This window comes from Euwallacea fornicatus, chromosome 9 (assembly GCF_040115645.1).
Source record: "Euwallacea fornicatus isolate EFF26 chromosome 9, ASM4011564v1, whole genome shotgun sequence".
Taxonomy (NCBI): domain Eukaryota; kingdom Metazoa; phylum Arthropoda; class Insecta; order Coleoptera; family Curculionidae; genus Euwallacea; species Euwallacea fornicatus.
In genome coordinates, this window is record NC_089549.1 from 2,416,659 (window position 1) to 2,436,143 (window position 19,485).

Sequence of the window (19,485 nt, forward strand, 5' to 3'; positions counted from 1 at the left end):
CCGAAGTTTTAGGATTGGTTTCATTGTTACTTTTCAAACATCTAAAGCCGTAATCGTTCTAATTTCTTAAGGCCCAGCTAAAGCTAAAACTTCACGCTCGAACCCCCGATTTGACGATTTTGTTAACTGTCATAATCCAGGGTTTAACCCGAGTTTAAGCCTCAGTTTACGAAACAAACGGGCCCAAGGGTTATGGGCTCTACCATGTAGATACAGCGGTTTATTAAGCCAAAAAATGTTGTTACTTTTGGTCTAAATATGCACTATTTATTGCTCATTTTGCATCGATCATCCTGCTAGTTTAAACCCGTGCAAGTGACACTTTCGGATCGCGAATGATAATACATAAAAATGGTTTAGGTACAATGACACGTGCGAGTTACAGTTTTCTCGTATTGATATAAAGTAACTTTTACATGATTAATCTTGAGGTCAGTAATAAACAAGGTGCCTCAGAAAATCTTTGACAGTAAGATAACAAAAATTTCCGTACTTAAAGGGTTCAAAATTTAAAAAAAAAAAGATTTTTGTTATAAATTTCCAAAACTTTTTGTAGCATTTTGATCAAATTCGGTTCATCACTCTAAAGATTAACCGTTTTCTAAGTACAAACAAGGGGATCTCAGTATTTGAAGAGTTACGAAGTCAATTAAAATAAAGCAAGTTGCGAAATTTATAGTTTAACAAAATGTCGTTTTGAAATTTGAGAAAATTCACCCAGTTTTTTTGCAATAGGTACGTTCCTGATCTGTGAATTTTCACTTTCACATACCTGAAACACGTGAAGTAGATATGAGAAAGTGAAAATTTTCAATTCAGCAAAAGATATTCTCTGAACAATATTCTGGAAATGATCATGAAAGTTTTAAAGGTTTCAAGAAAAGAACAATAATTGAAGAACTTAGAGGGAAATTTTAAGAATATATAGTTCAATTTCACTAACGCCAATACCTGGATTAGCTCAGAATGTAACAAATCGAAAAATAACTTGATTTTTATCATATCCCCTGAGAGCTGCAAAGGAAATTCTTCAGTACTGCCTTAAAGTTGACTGCAGTTAAACCAGTGGCTTAGATTTTATGAATTGCTCCCACGAAAAACAATCCAAGACCCAAACATAAAACCGACTTTATCCCAAAAGGGCCTTAAAGAACTAAACTGACGGCGGCCAGATCAGCCCAACTCTTTGACGCATACCTAAACCATCAGATGAAATTTATCTCACCCAGTATTGCTTAAAATTTTTCGTAATACCAAAAATATCGACTTTACTATGAATTAATTCGACGAATAAATCCAAGACCCACTCACGAAATCCGAAACAAAATCGATTTAAATCCCGAAATTGCTGCTATATTCGGTTTCGAAGAATTTTTGTCTCAAGCTGGCCTTAAAGACTTAAACTAACGACATCCCGAGTGTCCTAACTCTTTGGCATATAACACACAGACTATCAGATAGAACGAAATGCTAACGAGCACTGCAGAAGAGCAGGAATTCCTTTGTCCTTTAAATGCTACGTCCTTTAAATGGCTTCGCATACTTACGTAGGTAGGTGATATTAGGACTCAGTCCAAGTTGCTTTTCACCTTGAAAAAAATTCCTGCCAGATCAGCGATGATTAAATATGAAAAATCCTAAGATTTGATAAGAAATCGAAATTGTGAAATCGCATCGATGGCAATCACTATTGCATTAAAAATTCGTAGAGACTCGTGAGAGTTGAATTGATCTGAGAAATACCACTTATTTCAGCGAGAAAGTGTTTTAGTTAAAACGAAAAAAATAATAATAACAAGGAAGAAAACAACATGTCGCTTCTGGTTAATGTGCTTAAAAATTTCATCCTATGCCAATCCACACCGAACTGTTAACTCTGGAACAGGACTCGGTGTTCCGATCCATAGAGAAATGATAAAAACCCATAAATTGCACCTTCACAATGTAAACACCGAATTGAAAGAATACTTAAATCAAATTAATAATTTGTGCTTAGTGGTGTGTTTAGTGTTTCAGATTGTTTTAAAATAGTTTTTCCTTAGCTTAATATCATACAAATTAATAAGTATAAAGAGCTTATATAAATTTCGAAAGTGTCACTTAAAATCGCAATTTTTATCTCGTTTTCCGTGTCAGACATTTTCTTCTTTCGATCGACAAAATGTAGCCGAATAATCCACCCCACCGACAATATAATACTACAAATATTTAAGAAATATCCTTGCTATAAGCTACTAGTTTGCCCCACTCCTTGGAAAATGAAAAAAAAACGAAGCTTAAACATTTCCCAACGTAAACAAGCAAATTTTCATCTCCTTTATTTTTGCATTTTCCATGAAGAATTAAAAGACTAGTGCCTTACAACCTTGGAGTTTCTTTAGTTGATAATTCATTAGTTGTAACGTTTGATGCATGTTAATACTGTTATTATTGATTATTTACTAGTTAAGATTTAAATATTTCTGAAACTCTGAAAATTGCAAATCCGTTAAACGACCATTTGCAATTTTCCCCAAAAAAAAAATACAAGGTATTCCTAAATATCGTGTACATACGAGGGGGGGTCGTTCCTCAGCTTATGTCGTGACTGAGAGTTCACGTAGATACAGCTCCGCAAATGCCTCACTGTCTATCTACAGGGTGTTCAATTAAGAAAATCAAAAGTGAATACCACTGACGAGTTACGAAATCGAATATCAGACGCGCTTGAAGCCGTAGAAAATATCCGGGGGTATTCGAATGAATAGGGGCATCAATGAGAAGAGCGGCCGCATGGATGAAGGCTGCAGGTCACTTTCAACAGCTTCTGTAACGCAATTCCCTTCTTAAAGTTATTACTGTTACTATCTAGGTTACTACTTATGGTCATCCCGGCTTTAACTTTTAAAGGTGGTTCCAAATGAAGTCTCAAAAATTTGAAAAATAGAGAATTACCTGTAATAAACTGCTCGCTCATAACAAATTTTACTGTCACCTGGCGAATTACACCCGGCAAGATTATCAAAACCGTTTGACGTGTCCAATAATGTAAATCCTACAGTATAAACTATTAGATATTCTCAATTTTAGCTAAATATCTCAAAAACTGTGGGCGGTATAAAGAAGAAACATTTTCGCACATTTGAACAACGAAGCGTTTACGGGCGTATGCTTGCATGAACTTTCAATCATGAAAGAAGCTAAAGAACTACCACATTTCATACGTAAATGATATTTAGGAACGCCCTGTATAAATGCAAAAAAACAACCCTTTCTGCAGGTCTCTGACTCTCAAATGGCTCTATTATACGTAACACCTCGGAGATACTCCTATCAAGGGTTATTTTTTAGTTTTCCTATAACCAAATATTGCCGGCAACACATTAATTAACAGTATACGATCATTGTTGTTTGTTATAACGTTAACTTGTATTCCCGGAAATATTTGCATATTAACATGTTCCTAAGTGTAAGAAAGTCATCATCAGCGCCACGTCACTGCCGCTAAAAAGCGCACCTCGCATGTTTTAACATCGATTTATACAAAAAAAAGTTGAATGGAAAATAAACTGTTTTCTGTTGTTGAGTAAAAGTCTTTGATTTATCACTTAACGGGGTAAAAGTGTCTCGAAATATTTCAAAACGTAACGTGTAATGTCGTCATGTAACTTTGGTTGTTAAAAACCTGAAATCTTTTCGTTCGTATTCATTTTCATATTGGAACTATGCACAACAAACGAAGACCTTTTAGGAAAAACTTATAAGTAGATTTCTATAAGCCAGGACGAACTGGAGGAAATTTTAGAGAAATCACGAGAATTTTACCGGATGAATCGGCAAGGGAACTAATTTTTGAACTCACTAAACATATTTCCAAACCCATGGGCGAAGTCTAAATTTAGACCATAACTGCTATATCTTTAATACTTTGGATTACCTCTAATTAAAAAAAAAATTAATATCCTCGTTCTCTTCAGTCATGAAGGGCATAAGTTCTCAAATTTTCTATATTGAAACTTTAGATCAGTTGCTGTAGTCGTAGTCCGGCAAAAATGAACAGCAATAATCTATTGTACATAATATTAGATCCTCTTCAAAGTGATTTTGCACAATTCTTTTGGAAACTATTTCGACATCGACTGGACGGGTCTCTTTGACTTGTTCTTCAGAGTGACCGCAGAATCGCAAAAAATTAACTGAAAAGGAGATCCAAACACCTTTCTATCTCCTTGGAACAGGAAAATCTTCATTACTTCATCACACATATCTATCATTTGCCTTAATTTACATAAAGAAACTGAAGATTCGTATGTAGTGCAAGTAAGGTGACGGGAAAGCGGAAAAAATTTTCAAATTTTCCCTGAAAATCCTTAAACCACGAAATGGCGGAATTTTCGTACACTTCATTTATGCTCACTCTATAATTTCATACACAAATTAATGAAATGCTCTGTTTAACGATGGCGCTCTAACGAGATGAGCTCTTAGTTGAGTAAAACATAATTCTTTTAAAATTGATAACAGCCACTCAAATTGACTCAGAGGACGTAAAAAGGTAAGTTCTTACTTTTCTGTTACGAGCTTTCGATGTCTTGGTAATACAACATCAACGTCCCGGTATAATTTTTACTCTTCATTACAATTGATTGTTATAGGCAATTTACTGGACTTGAACGAGGTCCTGGAGTGGATGATCGACCAGAAAAACGACCAAAGTATAGAACAAATCGATAGACAAACATTGTTCAAATACATCGACACAAAAGAGTTCCTGGCAGTCGTATTTTGTAAGTTTATCTCGAATTGAAGATACACGGAGATCAAAATTTACTCTTCCAGATAAAGATGGTGACCCGGATACTCCGCGAATCCTCCGCCACATCGAATTAATCGACGACGAGGCCAGTGAATATGGAATTAAAGTAGTCAAAATGAAGGATCGTCTGATGGCTAAAAAATACGGGTTCAGGAACCCTCCAGGGGTCACGTATTTCAGAAAAGGTTCTTAATCAAATAACCGTATAAATTTGAACTAAAAACTTCTTATAGGGAAGCACATAAACTATGATGGAGATATAGACGACGAGGAAGAGCTGCTGGACTGGCTGACTGACCCAGAAAACATGGAGTTAACTGACCACATTGAGCGAGTAAATAGGAAAATGTTTGAAAAAATCAGGCAGAGATCTGATTATGTCGCCGTGTTCCTATGTAAAAACATACGGTTTAACTAAGTGATTCGTGCACAAAACTGATATAAATTTTTAGACAGCGCCGATTGCAAACAATGTCCAAGAGTTCTTACAGAAGTGGAACATATTGACGACGAAGCTGATGCTGCAGGGATAAATTTCGTAAAAATCGACGACAAATCTCTGGCAAAAGAATTTGGTAGATATCCTAAAGGATGACTAAAATATTTGAAAATATTAAAACGTTTTAGGAGTTTTCGCTTTGCCAGCGATTCTGTTCTTCAAAAGCGGTTCCAAAGAGCCGGTGATCTATGCTGGGGATCTTTACGACGAACAGCAGATCCTGCAATGGCTCCTGACCCAGAAGGATCCTTCTGGGGACATTATCGAAGCTGCTGAGGGGAGCGAATTGATCACTTTGATTGACAACGAAGAAGCTCTGGCAGTCTATTTCTGTAAGAATTTTCTTCTGCACCGAACATTAAATTTGAACAAAAACACTGATTGAGGCAACGTTTTATATTCTTTTTCTATCTTCCACTAATGTCCAGCAATAGGAATTTAACCAACTCACGAGAGAACTGCGTCAAACCATCAGATTCAAGCGCGCTTAGTGTTCGACTATATTGAACTTCATAATGTAACTCCAACGAAAGTCTAACCTTTGCTAACTCCGACTAACTTACATGGATCCTAATCTTGACATTATGTTTTAGAGATTTCTGGCTTAGCTTGTACGCTCATAATAAACTTACAGGGAACAAGACTTTGTGCGATTTGTGTGACGCTGAAGCCGAGCTACAAAAATCTAAGAAACCTACCAAAAAGCAGGAGGTCTCAGAAGAATCTTCGGAATTATACGGTACCGAATTTTATGTCGAAAATTTTCCTTCTTACCAATGGCTTGTTTAAAATCATCACGGGACGGATGTCTTATAATGCTTTTTAGTAGATATTAGAATTCTGCGTATGATAATGATTTGGTATGGCTTTGATGAAAACGTGGTAAGTCAGGCCCAATGCCAGGTGTCGCAAAAGAAATGAACTGCACAAAAAAGCTAAATCGCCATTTGAGGCATACAAAGCAGCCAAAATTCGTGCAGATGCGAGCAATAAAATAAATGCAGCCATCAACTCGTTACGAATGGGTTGGCCCACACAATCGCCAGACTTGAATCCTATAGAAAAGCTTTGGCACTACTTGAAAAACCGCGTGGAAGAAAGGAGACCAACTTTCCTGGAGGATTTATGGGCTATAACTCTAGAGGAATGGAGGAAAACACCTATCGAGTACTGCCAAAGACTTATCGCCTCCATGCCTACTAGGTGTCACCAAGTTTGGGAAGCAAACGGACACACAATTAAATACTAATCATGAAATTTCATAATGGCATGTAAATAATTTGTTTTTTTTAACGTTTAATAAGTTTTTGTCTATTTGATGAAAATACCCCATTTTTCGATTTTTGTATTTTTTGCTTTAATTTCCAAAATTTTGCACAGATTACTAATAATTTACTGTAGCGTAATATTAAATAGTTCTCAACGCAGAAGCATTATTTCTCGTAAAAACTTCGACAATACAGAGCATTAAGTAGCAAATGTGCAAGTGTATTTATTTCATTGCTCGCGTCTGCGTATGACAAAAGTGGGAGTAGGAATTTGTTTGCAATTTTGATAGTTACAAAAATCATGTAGGTGCAATTCCTCTATGCAGGAAAGTGCTGGATCCAATCAGGCGATTTTTTGGAGTTTCATAAATGAATATGTTCAGAAAGGTTTAGAAAGTTATTCTCAAATTGAGTGTTATTCCAGGTACCGGACATAATTTTAAGAGACTGTTACTTAGGCGATTTTCATAAATGACAATGATGGCAACTCCCGAGCTTTGAGTAAATTGACCTGAACCTTCACATTTCAGCACAGATTCAGGGCAACCAATCGGATCTTTATCATTAAAAGGCAGCTAATCGTTGAAAACCATACCAAACGTTTTGCGCAGTTGTATCTTTACATAAATGGCTTGATTTGTTTAACGACATAACCCTGTGTTTAGATCTATAATAGGTATTTCCTGCGAAACCCCCAGATAAAGGGGAAGTGAATAACATTCTACTTTTACACGGAACTTAGTTCTTGCTGACAAATTATTTTATTGTCTTTTCCCTTTCCAACTTTTTTCGACCTCTGTAAATACGCTCGTATCTCCCAAAATTCATGACTCAGTTTTCCTATAATCGCAATATTCTTTAGATAGTGACGATTGTGAGCAATGTTCTAAAATCTTAGAGGAACTTGAGAATATAGACGACGATTGCGAAAGACATGGCATAAAATTCGTCAAAACCAACGACCTTAGGATAGCAGAACAGTATGGCGCTACTGATTTTCCGGTCCTGATGTATTTCGAAGAAGGTGTCGGAGGAGTGTTTGAAGGTAACAAAGATGATTCTAGAGAGATTAAAAATAAACTTGACGGTGACCTATTAGGCGACCTAGAGGAGGAGGAAGAAGTCCTCCAGTGGCTCATCCAACAAAGAACTGAGGATCGAATTGAACTGATTACAAGGGTGATGCTGGAAAGGATGGTAGAAGACACTCAATACTTGGCAGTTTATTTCTATAAGGCTAACTGTCACATATGCGAGCAAATATTGGAAGAACTGGAGCAGGTCGATGACGAATTGGATGTTTACGGTATACATTTAGTTCGAATACAAGACCCACAGCTAGCCAAAAGGTTTGTTGATGCTTCAATCTGAACCTCCTTTAACTTCCTTAAATTTGCAGATATAGCATTAAAACATTCCCAGCCCTAGTGTACTTCAGAAACGGAAATCCGCTGTTATTTGAGGGCGATCTGCAAAACGAACAAAGCGTCCTTGAGTGGCTGATTGATGACGACAACCGAGAATTGGCTGATGAAATTGAGTCCGTAAATGAGCGGATGCTAACTAGGCTGCTAAGTGAATCACCCTTTTTGGCTGTCTTTTTCTGTAAGGTGGACATAATCAAGATGTAAATATGACGGTCACTGATCCTTTGCAGACGATGAGGACTGTCCAGAGTGCGATGAAATTTTAGAAAATCTAGAGCAAATCGATGGAGAGGCGGATTTGTTCGGAATCGACTTCGTCAAGATTTGCAGTGCCAAGGCGGCTGCAGATCAAGGCTTGCACTCTTTGCCTGCATTAATGTATTTTAGGAAAAAGAAACCAATGGTACGTAAATTATCAATCACTCAAACCTAGAAGAAAGAACTGGAGGATATACAGGATCGTGTATGAAAACGGTCAATGATCTATTGTTTTCGAGATATCACACGTTCGATTGGTGTCGGAGCTAATCGGTTCTAAACTAATTTGTCCGACTGACTTCCAGTGGTCTAATCTATCGGGTTCGAATCCAGCCCGCAAGGTGACCATAAGGTCGGTTGGTTTTAAAAGTGTAATGAAATTTTTGCATTCCGGCATGTACTCTCGCAAAAATATTGAGTTTCTAACACTTATTCCTAATAACATGCTTCAGAAGAGGTTTGTAAAAAATGAGAATGCAGTAAAGCGTTAGGAAAATTTTGCCGCACGCAAAACAATGTGACACGTGACACTACGAAAAATATTTGTGAACGTTAAGCAGTAGTTGTTGACAAATATGCGGTAAAATTTTTGCGCACCGAAGTGTTGTTTGCACAGGTATATGAAGGGGACCTGACTCAAGCTGACACAGTGCTGGACTGGCTTACGTCACAAGACGTCTTCGAGATCAAAAACGAAATCGAGGAAGTGAATAAGAAGATGTTAGAAAAACTCTTGGAAGAAAACGAGTTTGTTACTGTATTCTTTTGTAAGTTTCGTTAAATCCGGCACTCAAATTAGCACAAAAGGTAAATTTCAGATGAAATAAACTCGGACGAATCCCGAGTTATCATGGAACGACTGGAAAATATCGACAGTGAAACCGACAATTTTGACATTACGTTCGTTAAAATGGCGGACGCGCGATATGCCCGCAAATGGGGCGTAACCAACCTGCCTGCGATCGTTTACTTCCGACGCAGGTTCCCCAGCATTTACCGTGGCGATCTACATTCCGAAAAAGACGTTCTAGAGTGGCTCAGAAAAAATCGGTAAGATTCATTTCACCTTGCAATTACCTATTCCTACTACTTGCATTGAAAATAGAACTTTCATTCCTCGTATGTGAAAAGGAAACAGCGCTTTTACTTTCTAAAGAAAATAACTTTTCCTCCTTAGGAAGCAAAAGTATTTCCCTCCCTACGCATCGTAACTACAAAATAGTCGTTTACAAAGCAGGATAGTGCAACTTTCGGGAGACAATTTTTGCCGTTAATTTAGCATTGAAAAAAGTTCTTTTTTCTTCCTTTAAAGGAAATACTCGCACGAGTAAATGCAGCGCTTTTCGATCTCATTGTGTAAACAACACCTTAGCAGCATTATTCTTTCTCCTTTAGTTATCGTCAACCGGAACTCAATATTTTCATGTACGCCCTCTTGGCCATCGGAGTAGCCTTCGTTATTTACACGGCCTTTCTGCTGCAGTGCTTCAAACAGCCATCAACGCAAATAGTGCCCCATCATCCCAAACAGAGCTAAAGTCAATGATGTGTGAAAGATTAATGTTTATTGGACTCGACTAAATGGGTGATGGGTGTATGAATGAGTGATGGACGCGAAGATAAACAGTGATTTCTTTAATGTTACCTAAGTGTGAAAACGTACGTACTACTTTATTTTAAATTTGTTTCTGTGTAAATTCTTGTTGTTGAAACGTGACTGCCCACTCGTTTTAGAGTGATGTGGCTTTATTGATAACGTTGTGGGGGATCAAGGAGATTACTAATACCGCAGCGATATTTGAAAAAGTTTATGTATCACAGTTACCAGGGCGATTTTTTAAATAACGGTTACCGCGTAAAGGAGACTTGGCAAAAACAGAAGTGTCACTCTCAAAGCGATTTCTATTGACACATTTGGTGCAAAACTCCTGTATTTCCATACTATTTTATTGACATACAGTTCTAATCCAACAATACTATCATTTTAACTTGAGGAAGCCCTAGGGAGAAATTATTTTTCCTACAATTCCTAACTTAAAAAGCACATGCGGCTTTGCATGTGTTTCATAGACTCTTAAAGGTTGAGATTATGACTCTCAAAGATATGGGATTACAGGAATCAGGAATCAACGACAAACACGATGTTAAAACCAAATCTCTAACAAAGCGACGTAATACCAATTGGAAAAAAACAACAGAAGAGTTTATCATGAGGGGAGTACTTCAAGGAAGTATTACTGTTGCCTAGTATTGCACAACATAACAAGAGAATATGCCCTAAAAAGTATTGTTTTCCTCGGATCCAATACTAAAGCAAATCATCGTCTAGAAACGCTTGCTAATGTGAGCAAACAAGATATTTGAATACAAACCTGCATACATGACTGTCGAGAATTTAAATGCATCTGGAATATTACTTATTAGCTAACACCAATACAATACCGGTCTCCCGTTTTTATGACATCTGAGGATATCTTTCAACGAGTGGGTGACAGTAATCTCATTTGACCTCCAAAACACATATTTGTTACCTTACCTGTCATTAAATTAAATCAATTTTACAGTACCCACTTATGGTACGTTTTCCACTTTAACGGTAGGCTCAATTTTGAAATGTATTTTATCTGTAAACAATAATGCGAAGTAAATAATTTCATCGCCATACTAGGTAAATAAAATTCTAGGTTTTTCTCGACTGCAAGTCGTGACTATTCAGATTGAAACCGCCTACACATTGTGAGGGCATTTACCATAATTTCAAAAAACTTTTGTTGGTATTTTGAACCCCATTTCACTACTCTGTTAGTGGAGAAAATCAGTTTTTCTTTCTTTATTTCCACTAACAAAATTTCCCCAAAGAGGCCTATAGCATGTGATCTAAATGCTTTAAAATCACAAAGTAAAGCACGCAAAGATAACGGCGCTTTACTTCCGGACCAAATCTATGTGTTCTTCAAATTGCTAAACTGTACAGTCTAATACTTATTGGCGCATCCTGTAATGTGACTTCTCGCTGAAAACTCTAAATTGACTGTACTTTTTGTTATCATCATTCCCCAAATACAAGGACGGAGACGGGAAAATGTAAGGTAGAAGTTTTTGTTGTTGTGTAGATATTCCTAAATATTTTTTTGTTTGTGGTAAAATGTAAATATGTAAATATAGGACTTTCCAGACAGAATGTTGTTGGTTATTTTGTTTGTGGTGACGAATGTCAGGAGTTAACTTCAAAACTTCGGGAAAGTATCAAAAAAGCATATTTCAATAAAAATTAAAAGAGAAAACATTACCCTCTGAAACCAGAGTTAAATTATATGCTAATACTGGAACTCTTACAGATGATCTTAACAAAAACGAAAAGTTAAGTAACAATCTAATAAAATAAGTAATAAGTATTATTCAATTGAGAGTTAAATTCAACTGAACAGTACTTATTGTGCATCAACGATTATGGACCAATATATCAAACGTCTGATAAATTTGCCGTCAAGACAATTTCCATAGAAACAATGAATTCAAATTAATGCATTTGTCAATTTCTACATTTATATGGAAAGTATCCCTTTAAAAGTTACTAGGACGTTGATATATTGGCACTAAAAAACTTAAAACTATCGGTAAAAAACGAAGTAGAAAACGCATTAGACAACAACGCAGCTCTGATTAATAAGGAATTGTCAAAGTTGACTATCGAGACAACAATAATTATAAAAACATTAATAGTTTTAAATTCTTAAACGTTATTTTAACTTCGGTTACTGAAACAAGGAAAGTGCTAAGAAGAAACCAAATTCATAGAACTCCAAGTGCCATTTAACCTTCAAATGCTACGCGTATAGACATGAGATTCAAACAAGAATAATAGAATAATTATACCTCTAAAGTTCTGACCATTGCAATAACCTCATCCACTCCAAGTTCGTCGCTGGCGAATACCTTTCTGAAAACATTCCTACATTTATCCTCAATTTCGATTTGCTTGGAGATTTCTCGGGCTCTCGCTACGACCTTTGCTGATAATCCGGCTAGTTTTGCCGCATTAAAGCCGAAAGATTTCGGGCAACGACCTTCAGATAGTTTGTAGAGTAAAGTAACGGATTCCTCTGATTCATCGTCTTCGTTCTCCACCATACAAGCCTGTAAAAGCAATCGATCGTTGGTGATTATATATATCACATACATGGCATATATATATGAGAACATCATTTAGAACAAAAATGTTGGCACTTCCCCGGAAAACAAACATATTTTTGGAATTGGCAACGTCGCGTCGTGTTTGTTTCATTTCAATACCTACCTAAACAGCCACAAAAACTAGATATGCGTTTTTACACGGAATTTTTTCGTCTGATGGGTTTCACAGTACGAAATTAACAATATCCGTTAAATTTATAAGATTTAAACCTAGGATTCTTGCTTTATTATTTTTAAAAACCATTTACCTTTAAATTATTGTTGCCATCTGTAATTACCACATGTTACGTTACACACTTTACACCACGCGCCTCGTAATTAAAAACACAAATTTATTATTGTTTTTACTATAAAAAATGTTCGAAATGTTCACCATTTAAGTCCAGATATGTTCTACTCCGAGTACTCTTTGTTAAATCCTTTTCAACAAAATTTTAAATTTATTCTTGGACTTCAAGATCGATTTCTCACTAACGAAACCATCCTTGATATGTAAGAATTACGCTACCTGTATCCAGAACCCCTTGGAAAACTTACAGAAATGTTTATTGAGCTGAAAGTTTTTTTTCTGGATAACGGTTAACGTAAATGTACCTAACTTTTTCGAAATTTTGTAACGCTTCTCCACAAATCAAAAGCATATTCTAATCGCGTAAAAAATATATTTTCGCGTAGGTATTCTTAATAAGCCGGAATAAATTTATGTACTAATAAAAGGTCAGGGTTTATCAGCTATTAAGTATTAAGGAATTGCAAAAAATAATGATAAAAAAACTCCATTCCTTTGATCACGTTCAGAGCAGCGTTACTGCTTAAGTTTACCTGATATTATTAGTTATTAAGTTTTAGCAATGTTATTAAAATATATTAAAATTACTGAGTAATTTTAACATTTTTTATTACGCATCAACGAGTCAACATCTGTCAAATGAGTTTTTCAATATTTTATTAAAATTTTGAAGCTTATAATGGCTCGTCGGTTACTAATTTTGACTTTTTTTTTTGGAAAAATCCATCTGATTTTTGACCCCTGTTGTGCGGAACTTTTTTGTTCAAAATGATGTTTTCGATCGTTGTTTAAATTTACTCACATTATTTCCCTAACACTCTGAATATGTATGTACGCATTGGTATACTTACCATGTGACCTAGCTGTACTTGCGCGTTATTGACAAATTGATCGACTAAGCTGTGATAATGTGTCGAAAATAATGTCCTACATGCCGTCTGCGTAAGTCGCTTCAAGTATGCTGTAGCTATGGCGTTTCCTGAAAAAAAAAACATTACCATTCCAAACAATATTTTTAATAATTAAACAACAAACAAATAACTTTCACATTTTGGCAAAATTTGACCTTTTGATTGCGATGCTTAACTAAAGCTTAAATTAAATTTTCTTAACAAAGAAAGTCATGCAAAAAAAGCCTTAGCCTTTGAAAATTTTACAGTTACGCAGATCATATATGATCTGGCAAACCTGTGCCAACAGACGACGTCAAGATCACAGAACATTTATTCAAGTTCACAGATGTATCGCGACGATTAATTTAAACGTTCACAACAATTATTAACCATTCGTCCAGTGAAATTTCCAGATATCACTTTTTTAAAATGTATTTGAATTCGTCATTTTAAAATTTTAAAAATTCCAATGATAATTTACCATCATGAGTTGAAGTGCCTCTGCCAAGTTCGTCAATAATCAGTAATGACTGCTTCGAAGCGTGCCGCAAAATCGCAGATGCTTCGCTCAACTCCACAAAGAACGTTGAATGACCTCTGACTATATCATCGCAAGCACCCAATCTGGTGAACACCCTGTCAACCATGCTGAAGGAACACTGGGAAGCAGGAACAAAACTTCCCTGTAGATTAAAAAAATGTCTCGTACTTTGCATTAATTACACAGTGTGTAAGGAGATTATTAGTCGCAATTGAAAACAACTATAACTTTCAAATTATAAAAAATGATCTTACCATCTGTGCCATTATACAAATGACGGATACTTGGCGCATTAGAGTAGATTTACCGCCCATATTCGGGCCAGTTAAAAGCAGCAAAGGTGCCTTATCTTTTGCACCCATGTAGGTATCGTTTGGAACGAATGTTTCAATATTCATGACGCAGGGATTTTTCCCATTATCAATGGAAATAAAGGGCTAAAATTAATAATATGTTTATTAATTTTCAGTCTTCATTTTACCTCTATTACCTTAGTTGAGAAGCCGTGAATATTAGGTAAACAAATATCTCCAGAAAACGTTGAGGCGTATTCAGCTAAGGAACAAATTACATCTAACAAAGCTAAGCAATGTATTACTTGTTGCCATTTATTGTACCTGCAATAAACAAAAATGTTGAATAAGAAGCACAGAAGATAATAAAATTAATTTACTCAAGACTGAATTTTTCAAATATCCTTCTATTCAAGTCTAAAATTATTTTGTTTCGTTCTGCTTCAGCTTTAAGCATATCTTGTAACAACTCCTGGAAAATTTCATCAATAAATGTGATTAATGCAAGCATCAATACGTACCCTTGATCTGGGAGTTGAGAACCGCTTTGCAGGTTTGGCTCCTTTTTTATGGCCTTCGAGTTGATATTTGCCATCAGCTTTACTGGCTCTGTGTTCAGGAACTTCTAATTGAAATCTAATAAATAAATGAAAAAAGTATTAGTAATATAAAGTATCTTGGAAGATCATAATTTTCCAGTACACACTATATACAAAACATTAATACGTTTATTTACCTTTTCTTATCAGTCCCGAAATACGAAACTTGGCACCCAAAGAAGGTCGACTGTTGCTTTAAATACTGTTTTAGCTGTTCGTTTATTTCTTCTATTTGATCCTCTGCTTCATCGAAGTCATGTTCGACACCTCGTTTAGGAATAATTTTTCCTTCTTTCTCAGCGGCCTCATGATTAAATGCTTGCTAACATTACAGAAGAATTACCATAAACATATCATACTTAAAAACCTTTGTGATTTTAAATATTACCTTGAAAAACGTTAGCGTTTCGGTCAAATCAATGTTCATGCCAGTAGGCTCAAATTGTGTTAGTTTACGTAATAATCGAGACTCGCAATCTAAAAACATATTAAACATGTTTTTTCATTTTTCTCCTGTAAACCGTATACATCACTTACCTTTAAATATAATATTTATTTCTTGTGAAGCCTCAAACCCCCTTAAGGTATTCAGCAAATCAAGTATTTTACGCTTAGAATAAGTTTTGGTTTCGTATAAAATCGCTCTTCCATCCGGATGGGAAGTAACGCAAAATTTATTGCCATAGGTATGAATTCTGAAAAGAGACTATTGACGGTAGATTGTTAAGAAATGGGGGCAAAATCTTACTTTGCCACTTGTCGCTCTAAATCCGGTAACTTTTTCAAAATTTCTTGGCAAGATTGCAATTTTTGTGGATTTTCATTCAGTTCTTTAACCGCTCCCTGTCTAAGTTTAATTTTATCCAAGTTGCAGAGGGGACGACAAATAAATTGCGGCAACAACCTTTAATCCACAATACAATTGGTTTTGAAAACTGGTGGAATTTTAGCAGTTTAATAATTATATAGTTAGTTACCTTTTTCCAAATGGAGTCTTGCAAAAATCTATCGTCTTTTGTAGAGTTCCCTGTCCTCCTAGTAAACTAAGACTCTGGAGAGCAGTAGAATCTAACACCATATAATCACGTTCTATATGTTTATTTAACGGTACAGCTTGTGAGTCTACTGGTTCATACTTTTCAAATAAGCCCATTGAAAATAACTGAATGTCCAAGAAAGAGCGCTTCAAGAACCAGTGAATTGCTCCTAATGATTTTAGAGCTAGTTCATATTCCGATTTAGGATTACCTAAACGAAAAAACAACTTTTTTAGAAACCTATTGCAAATATTTGTGAAACTTAATTCAATCACAGTGAAAATAAATTAAATTTAAGAACTTACAGTCTTCGGCGACATCCTCAAACAACTTGGGCCACTCAAATTTCCCGTCTTTTGTTTTGAAATAACAAGCAGAAAATAGAGTTTCCAATGTTGTTGCAGCTTCATAAAATTGGGTTTTAGCAGCAAGAACCTCTTGTTTAATATCTTTTAATTGGGTGTTTAATAAATATTTCAAATGACCGTAATTTACTCCTCGTTCAATTAATATCTAGAATATAATATTAGGTGGTAAGTAAAATCGTCTGCACTGAGCTACGTTTTACCTATTAATGTGACTCTATTTTATATTTTTCTTCACGATATGGAAATGTTAATTTACGAGACCAAAGGATGACTTTATATAGGGAAAAAAACAAATAGAACTTTATTTCCATTACCAACTTTAAAATTTAAGCGCAACTTTCATTTTAAAAATAATTTAATATTTCGTTAATAGAAGCAAAATATAATCTAATATTTAACAACTACAAAAGAGAGAACTAAGAAATTCTGTTAAAAGACATGCTCCACAAAAAAATGCTTAAAATACATTGGCTTTTCTTATAATGACTGAAGCTCTAATCACCAGTTATATGCAATCAAATTTACTTACCAAATATGGGGGATATTCTGCAAACAAAGTTAACAATTTTGAACAGTGTTTATCGTCATCAAATTCCGATAAATAAAAAGTCCCAATTGAAGTCTCAGTAAAACATATGCCTAATCTGCTTGTATTATCGGGATTCGCCTGAATATAAGATGAATCATAACTTTACGCTGATATTCGATAAAAAAAAACACACACCTTGACTGCAATTGCACATAAATAATTTCCCATTTCCGACCGAGCTTCCGGCATTTGTGCCCCATACACACATGATGCTTTTGTTGTTACTTGACATATTTCACGAGACACTACTTTATCGAATTTAGTTGTTTTTTTCATTGTCTTACATCTTCAAAAGGAGAAATATGAATGAATCGTTGGATTTACAAAGTTGTTATAATTTATCCAACATGATTTTCCAACATCAATGAAATGCAATTTAATGAGAATTTAAAGTGAAAATATTATCCTACCTTTCTGCCATCATTTCTGGTGTTTCAGTCTGCTCAACCCGAGCTACCCTAAACCCTTTGTCAATGAGCATGGTTGCCATTTTAGAGTAACCACCTTCTGGAAACCCAGAATGGGCAAAATCTCCCTGAAAAAAATTTTCATAACACAATACATCCATGAAAGGTTGGGTTTATACATCTATCCTCAGAAAACCTGAACTGACCTTCATATAAGAGAAACCAAGTTGTTGCACCCCAATTACAGCATCCATGTGATACAATTCGTAAAACTTCCCTACTTTAAAGAACAAAACTGAATCCATATGTTGACTTTTTAATATCCACCACTGCCTCATAGCAGGAGTGAGAGAATTTAAATAACTTTCAGGTACATGAAGTGTTCTTGAATCATAATCTGGTTCAGAAGGTCTCCTGCAATTATAATGCCTTAAAGAGCTAGTGTCTGCTTATGCATGTCCAAGTATGCTAAAGAGCTTAAAATACCTACATAACATCAATAATTGCAAGATAAAATAAATTAATACTTTTATTATTTACCTCTTTTCAGCATCTCTTATCTTCTCTGGTTTTAGAAAATCCAAGGTATTGTGAAGCCAACCTGAATCTATATTTGTTTCAGCTACAGGTTTAGTTTTCACCTTTCCAGTTTTACTATTATTTCCAAATTCAATTTCACTCTTTTCCTCCCTCGTTGAATAACTAAATGACCCCACAAAAGACTTATGTTCTGAGTTCTCTGCAACATCTGACTCCTGCATTTTTTTCTTTGGAGGAATGGGAATTTCCTCTTCAGATTCACAGTCAGATGACTGAGGTTGTATTCTATGTCGCTTGGCTGGAGGATTTTTTTCCTTTGGAGATTTTTTTTTGTTGGGAGATTCATTCTCAGGCTCAGAATCGCTGTCTAGAAGGGCGATGCGGCGACGTTTGATAGACTTGGTAATTTGAAGCTCGTCACCACTATCTGAAATTTATTAAGCAAACTTAAATAATTATGTTAAGATCTAATTTATTTTAGAAAATTAGGCCGTTTTTTATGAAAAAAATTACAAATTAATTAGTGAATCCATTTAATGTACATATAGTTTTTCTTTTCCCTTTTATCTTAGCTGTTAACTTCCATTAAAGAGAAGGATCTGTAAATCAAGGCAATGACCACTAGAAGTTTGTATGAGAAAAATAAGAGGTACAAAATGGGATGGAAGATATTCCAGTTTCTTCGTCTGACAAGGTAATTCAAATAAACTTTTTGTTTTATCATCAATTTTGCCTCAATAAACAGCAGAATTTTCTAACAAGTTACTTGCATAAAAAATCAATTTCTGCATATAGTAACTTGGTTCCAAATATACCTTACTGGTGTCAGATTCTAATTATTGAAAATTACCATTTATTATGTGTCCAAAATACATTTTTCCATGAGAGCATGACTTTTCTCATAGGAGAAACTATCTTGGGCTTATGGGAAAATGCTACATTTTCCTAAGTTATAATAAAATATGCTATATGTTCAATCCTCATCTTACCATCATTCTTAATATCAAGTTTTGTTTCTTTATTTTTGTGAATTGAGGGGGTGCCACAGCCAGAGGTGGTACTTCCAGGACTTGATTTAGCCTCTTTAACTAAACATGGTGATGATGTCTCTGAATTTTTTAAAGTTGTTGGTGTTTTAGGTGAACTAAAATATTTAAACAAGGTATTCTTTTGGGCTGAAACTGGTTTCTGATTTCTGGACATGGCTAAGAAATGGTAATAGAGAACAGTAGATATAAGGTTTACTTTCTATTATGCAGAACTATTATCAAATCAAATAAGCTTCTCATAAAACAACTTAAATATAAAAATAGGGGTAAAATGATTAAGGTTATTTTCGGGAATAGCAAAATTCACTGTAAATAGCTAAGTTAGTACTAATAAAAGCTCCAATTGAATTAATTCTTCAAGTTGATCGCTTGTCCATTTTCCCGGCAAAAATGAGTATAAATGTATGAAATAGATAAAATTGACAGAGGCAGGTTGGAA

At 35.2% G+C, this 19,485-nt stretch overlaps 2 protein-coding genes across 3 annotated transcripts in view; one reads left to right on the forward strand and one right to left on the reverse strand.

Annotated features, from left to right (window-relative positions):
• The window catches only part of hlk (hulk), a 26,604-nt gene extending 16,458 nt beyond the window's left edge, over nucleotides 1-10,146 (forward strand). Inside the window, exons 20-32 of one of the 2 annotated variants that reach the window (XM_066285743.1) lie at nucleotides 4,635-4,766; nucleotides 4,819-4,980; nucleotides 5,029-5,190; nucleotides 5,248-5,370; nucleotides 5,423-5,626; nucleotides 5,929-6,033; nucleotides 7,425-7,607; nucleotides 7,662-7,911; nucleotides 7,962-8,167; nucleotides 8,220-8,392; nucleotides 8,864-9,014; nucleotides 9,066-9,297; nucleotides 9,643-10,146. In XM_066285743.1, the coding sequence (XP_066141840.1) occupies nucleotides 4,635-4,766; nucleotides 4,819-4,980; nucleotides 5,029-5,190; nucleotides 5,248-5,370; nucleotides 5,423-5,626; nucleotides 5,929-6,033; nucleotides 7,425-7,607; nucleotides 7,662-7,911; nucleotides 7,962-8,167; nucleotides 8,220-8,392; nucleotides 8,864-9,014; nucleotides 9,066-9,297; nucleotides 9,643-9,784 (2,225 nt within the window). In that variant the 3' untranslated portion in view covers nucleotides 9,785-10,146. The remainder of the gene's footprint in view (nucleotides 1-4,634; nucleotides 4,767-4,818; nucleotides 4,981-5,028; nucleotides 5,191-5,247; nucleotides 5,371-5,422; nucleotides 5,627-5,928; nucleotides 6,034-7,424; nucleotides 7,608-7,661; nucleotides 7,912-7,961; nucleotides 8,168-8,219; nucleotides 8,393-8,863; nucleotides 9,015-9,065; nucleotides 9,298-9,642) is intronic. The other variant, XM_066285744.1, reaches the window with a different exon arrangement.
• Msh6 (DNA mismatch repair protein Msh6) lies at nucleotides 9,066-19,447 on the reverse strand. The gene is made up of 19 exons (XM_066285745.1): nucleotides 18,987-19,447; nucleotides 17,998-18,424; nucleotides 17,664-17,871; nucleotides 17,461-17,585; nucleotides 17,186-17,336; nucleotides 16,991-17,128; nucleotides 16,399-16,606; nucleotides 16,034-16,304; nucleotides 15,805-15,960; nucleotides 15,594-15,751; nucleotides 15,445-15,533; nucleotides 15,194-15,378; nucleotides 14,979-15,093; nucleotides 14,838-14,929; nucleotides 14,655-14,781; nucleotides 14,419-14,601; nucleotides 14,105-14,306; nucleotides 13,582-13,709; nucleotides 9,066-12,384 (listed from the first exon to the last, which is right to left on the reverse strand). The coding sequence occupies exons 1-19, from the start codon at nucleotides 19,198-19,200 to the stop codon at nucleotides 12,118-12,120; spliced, it is 3,444 nt and encodes a 1,147-aa protein (XP_066141842.1). The 5' UTR covers nucleotides 19,201-19,447; the 3' UTR covers nucleotides 9,066-12,117.
• Nucleotides 19,448-19,485: the final 38 nt, after the last annotated feature.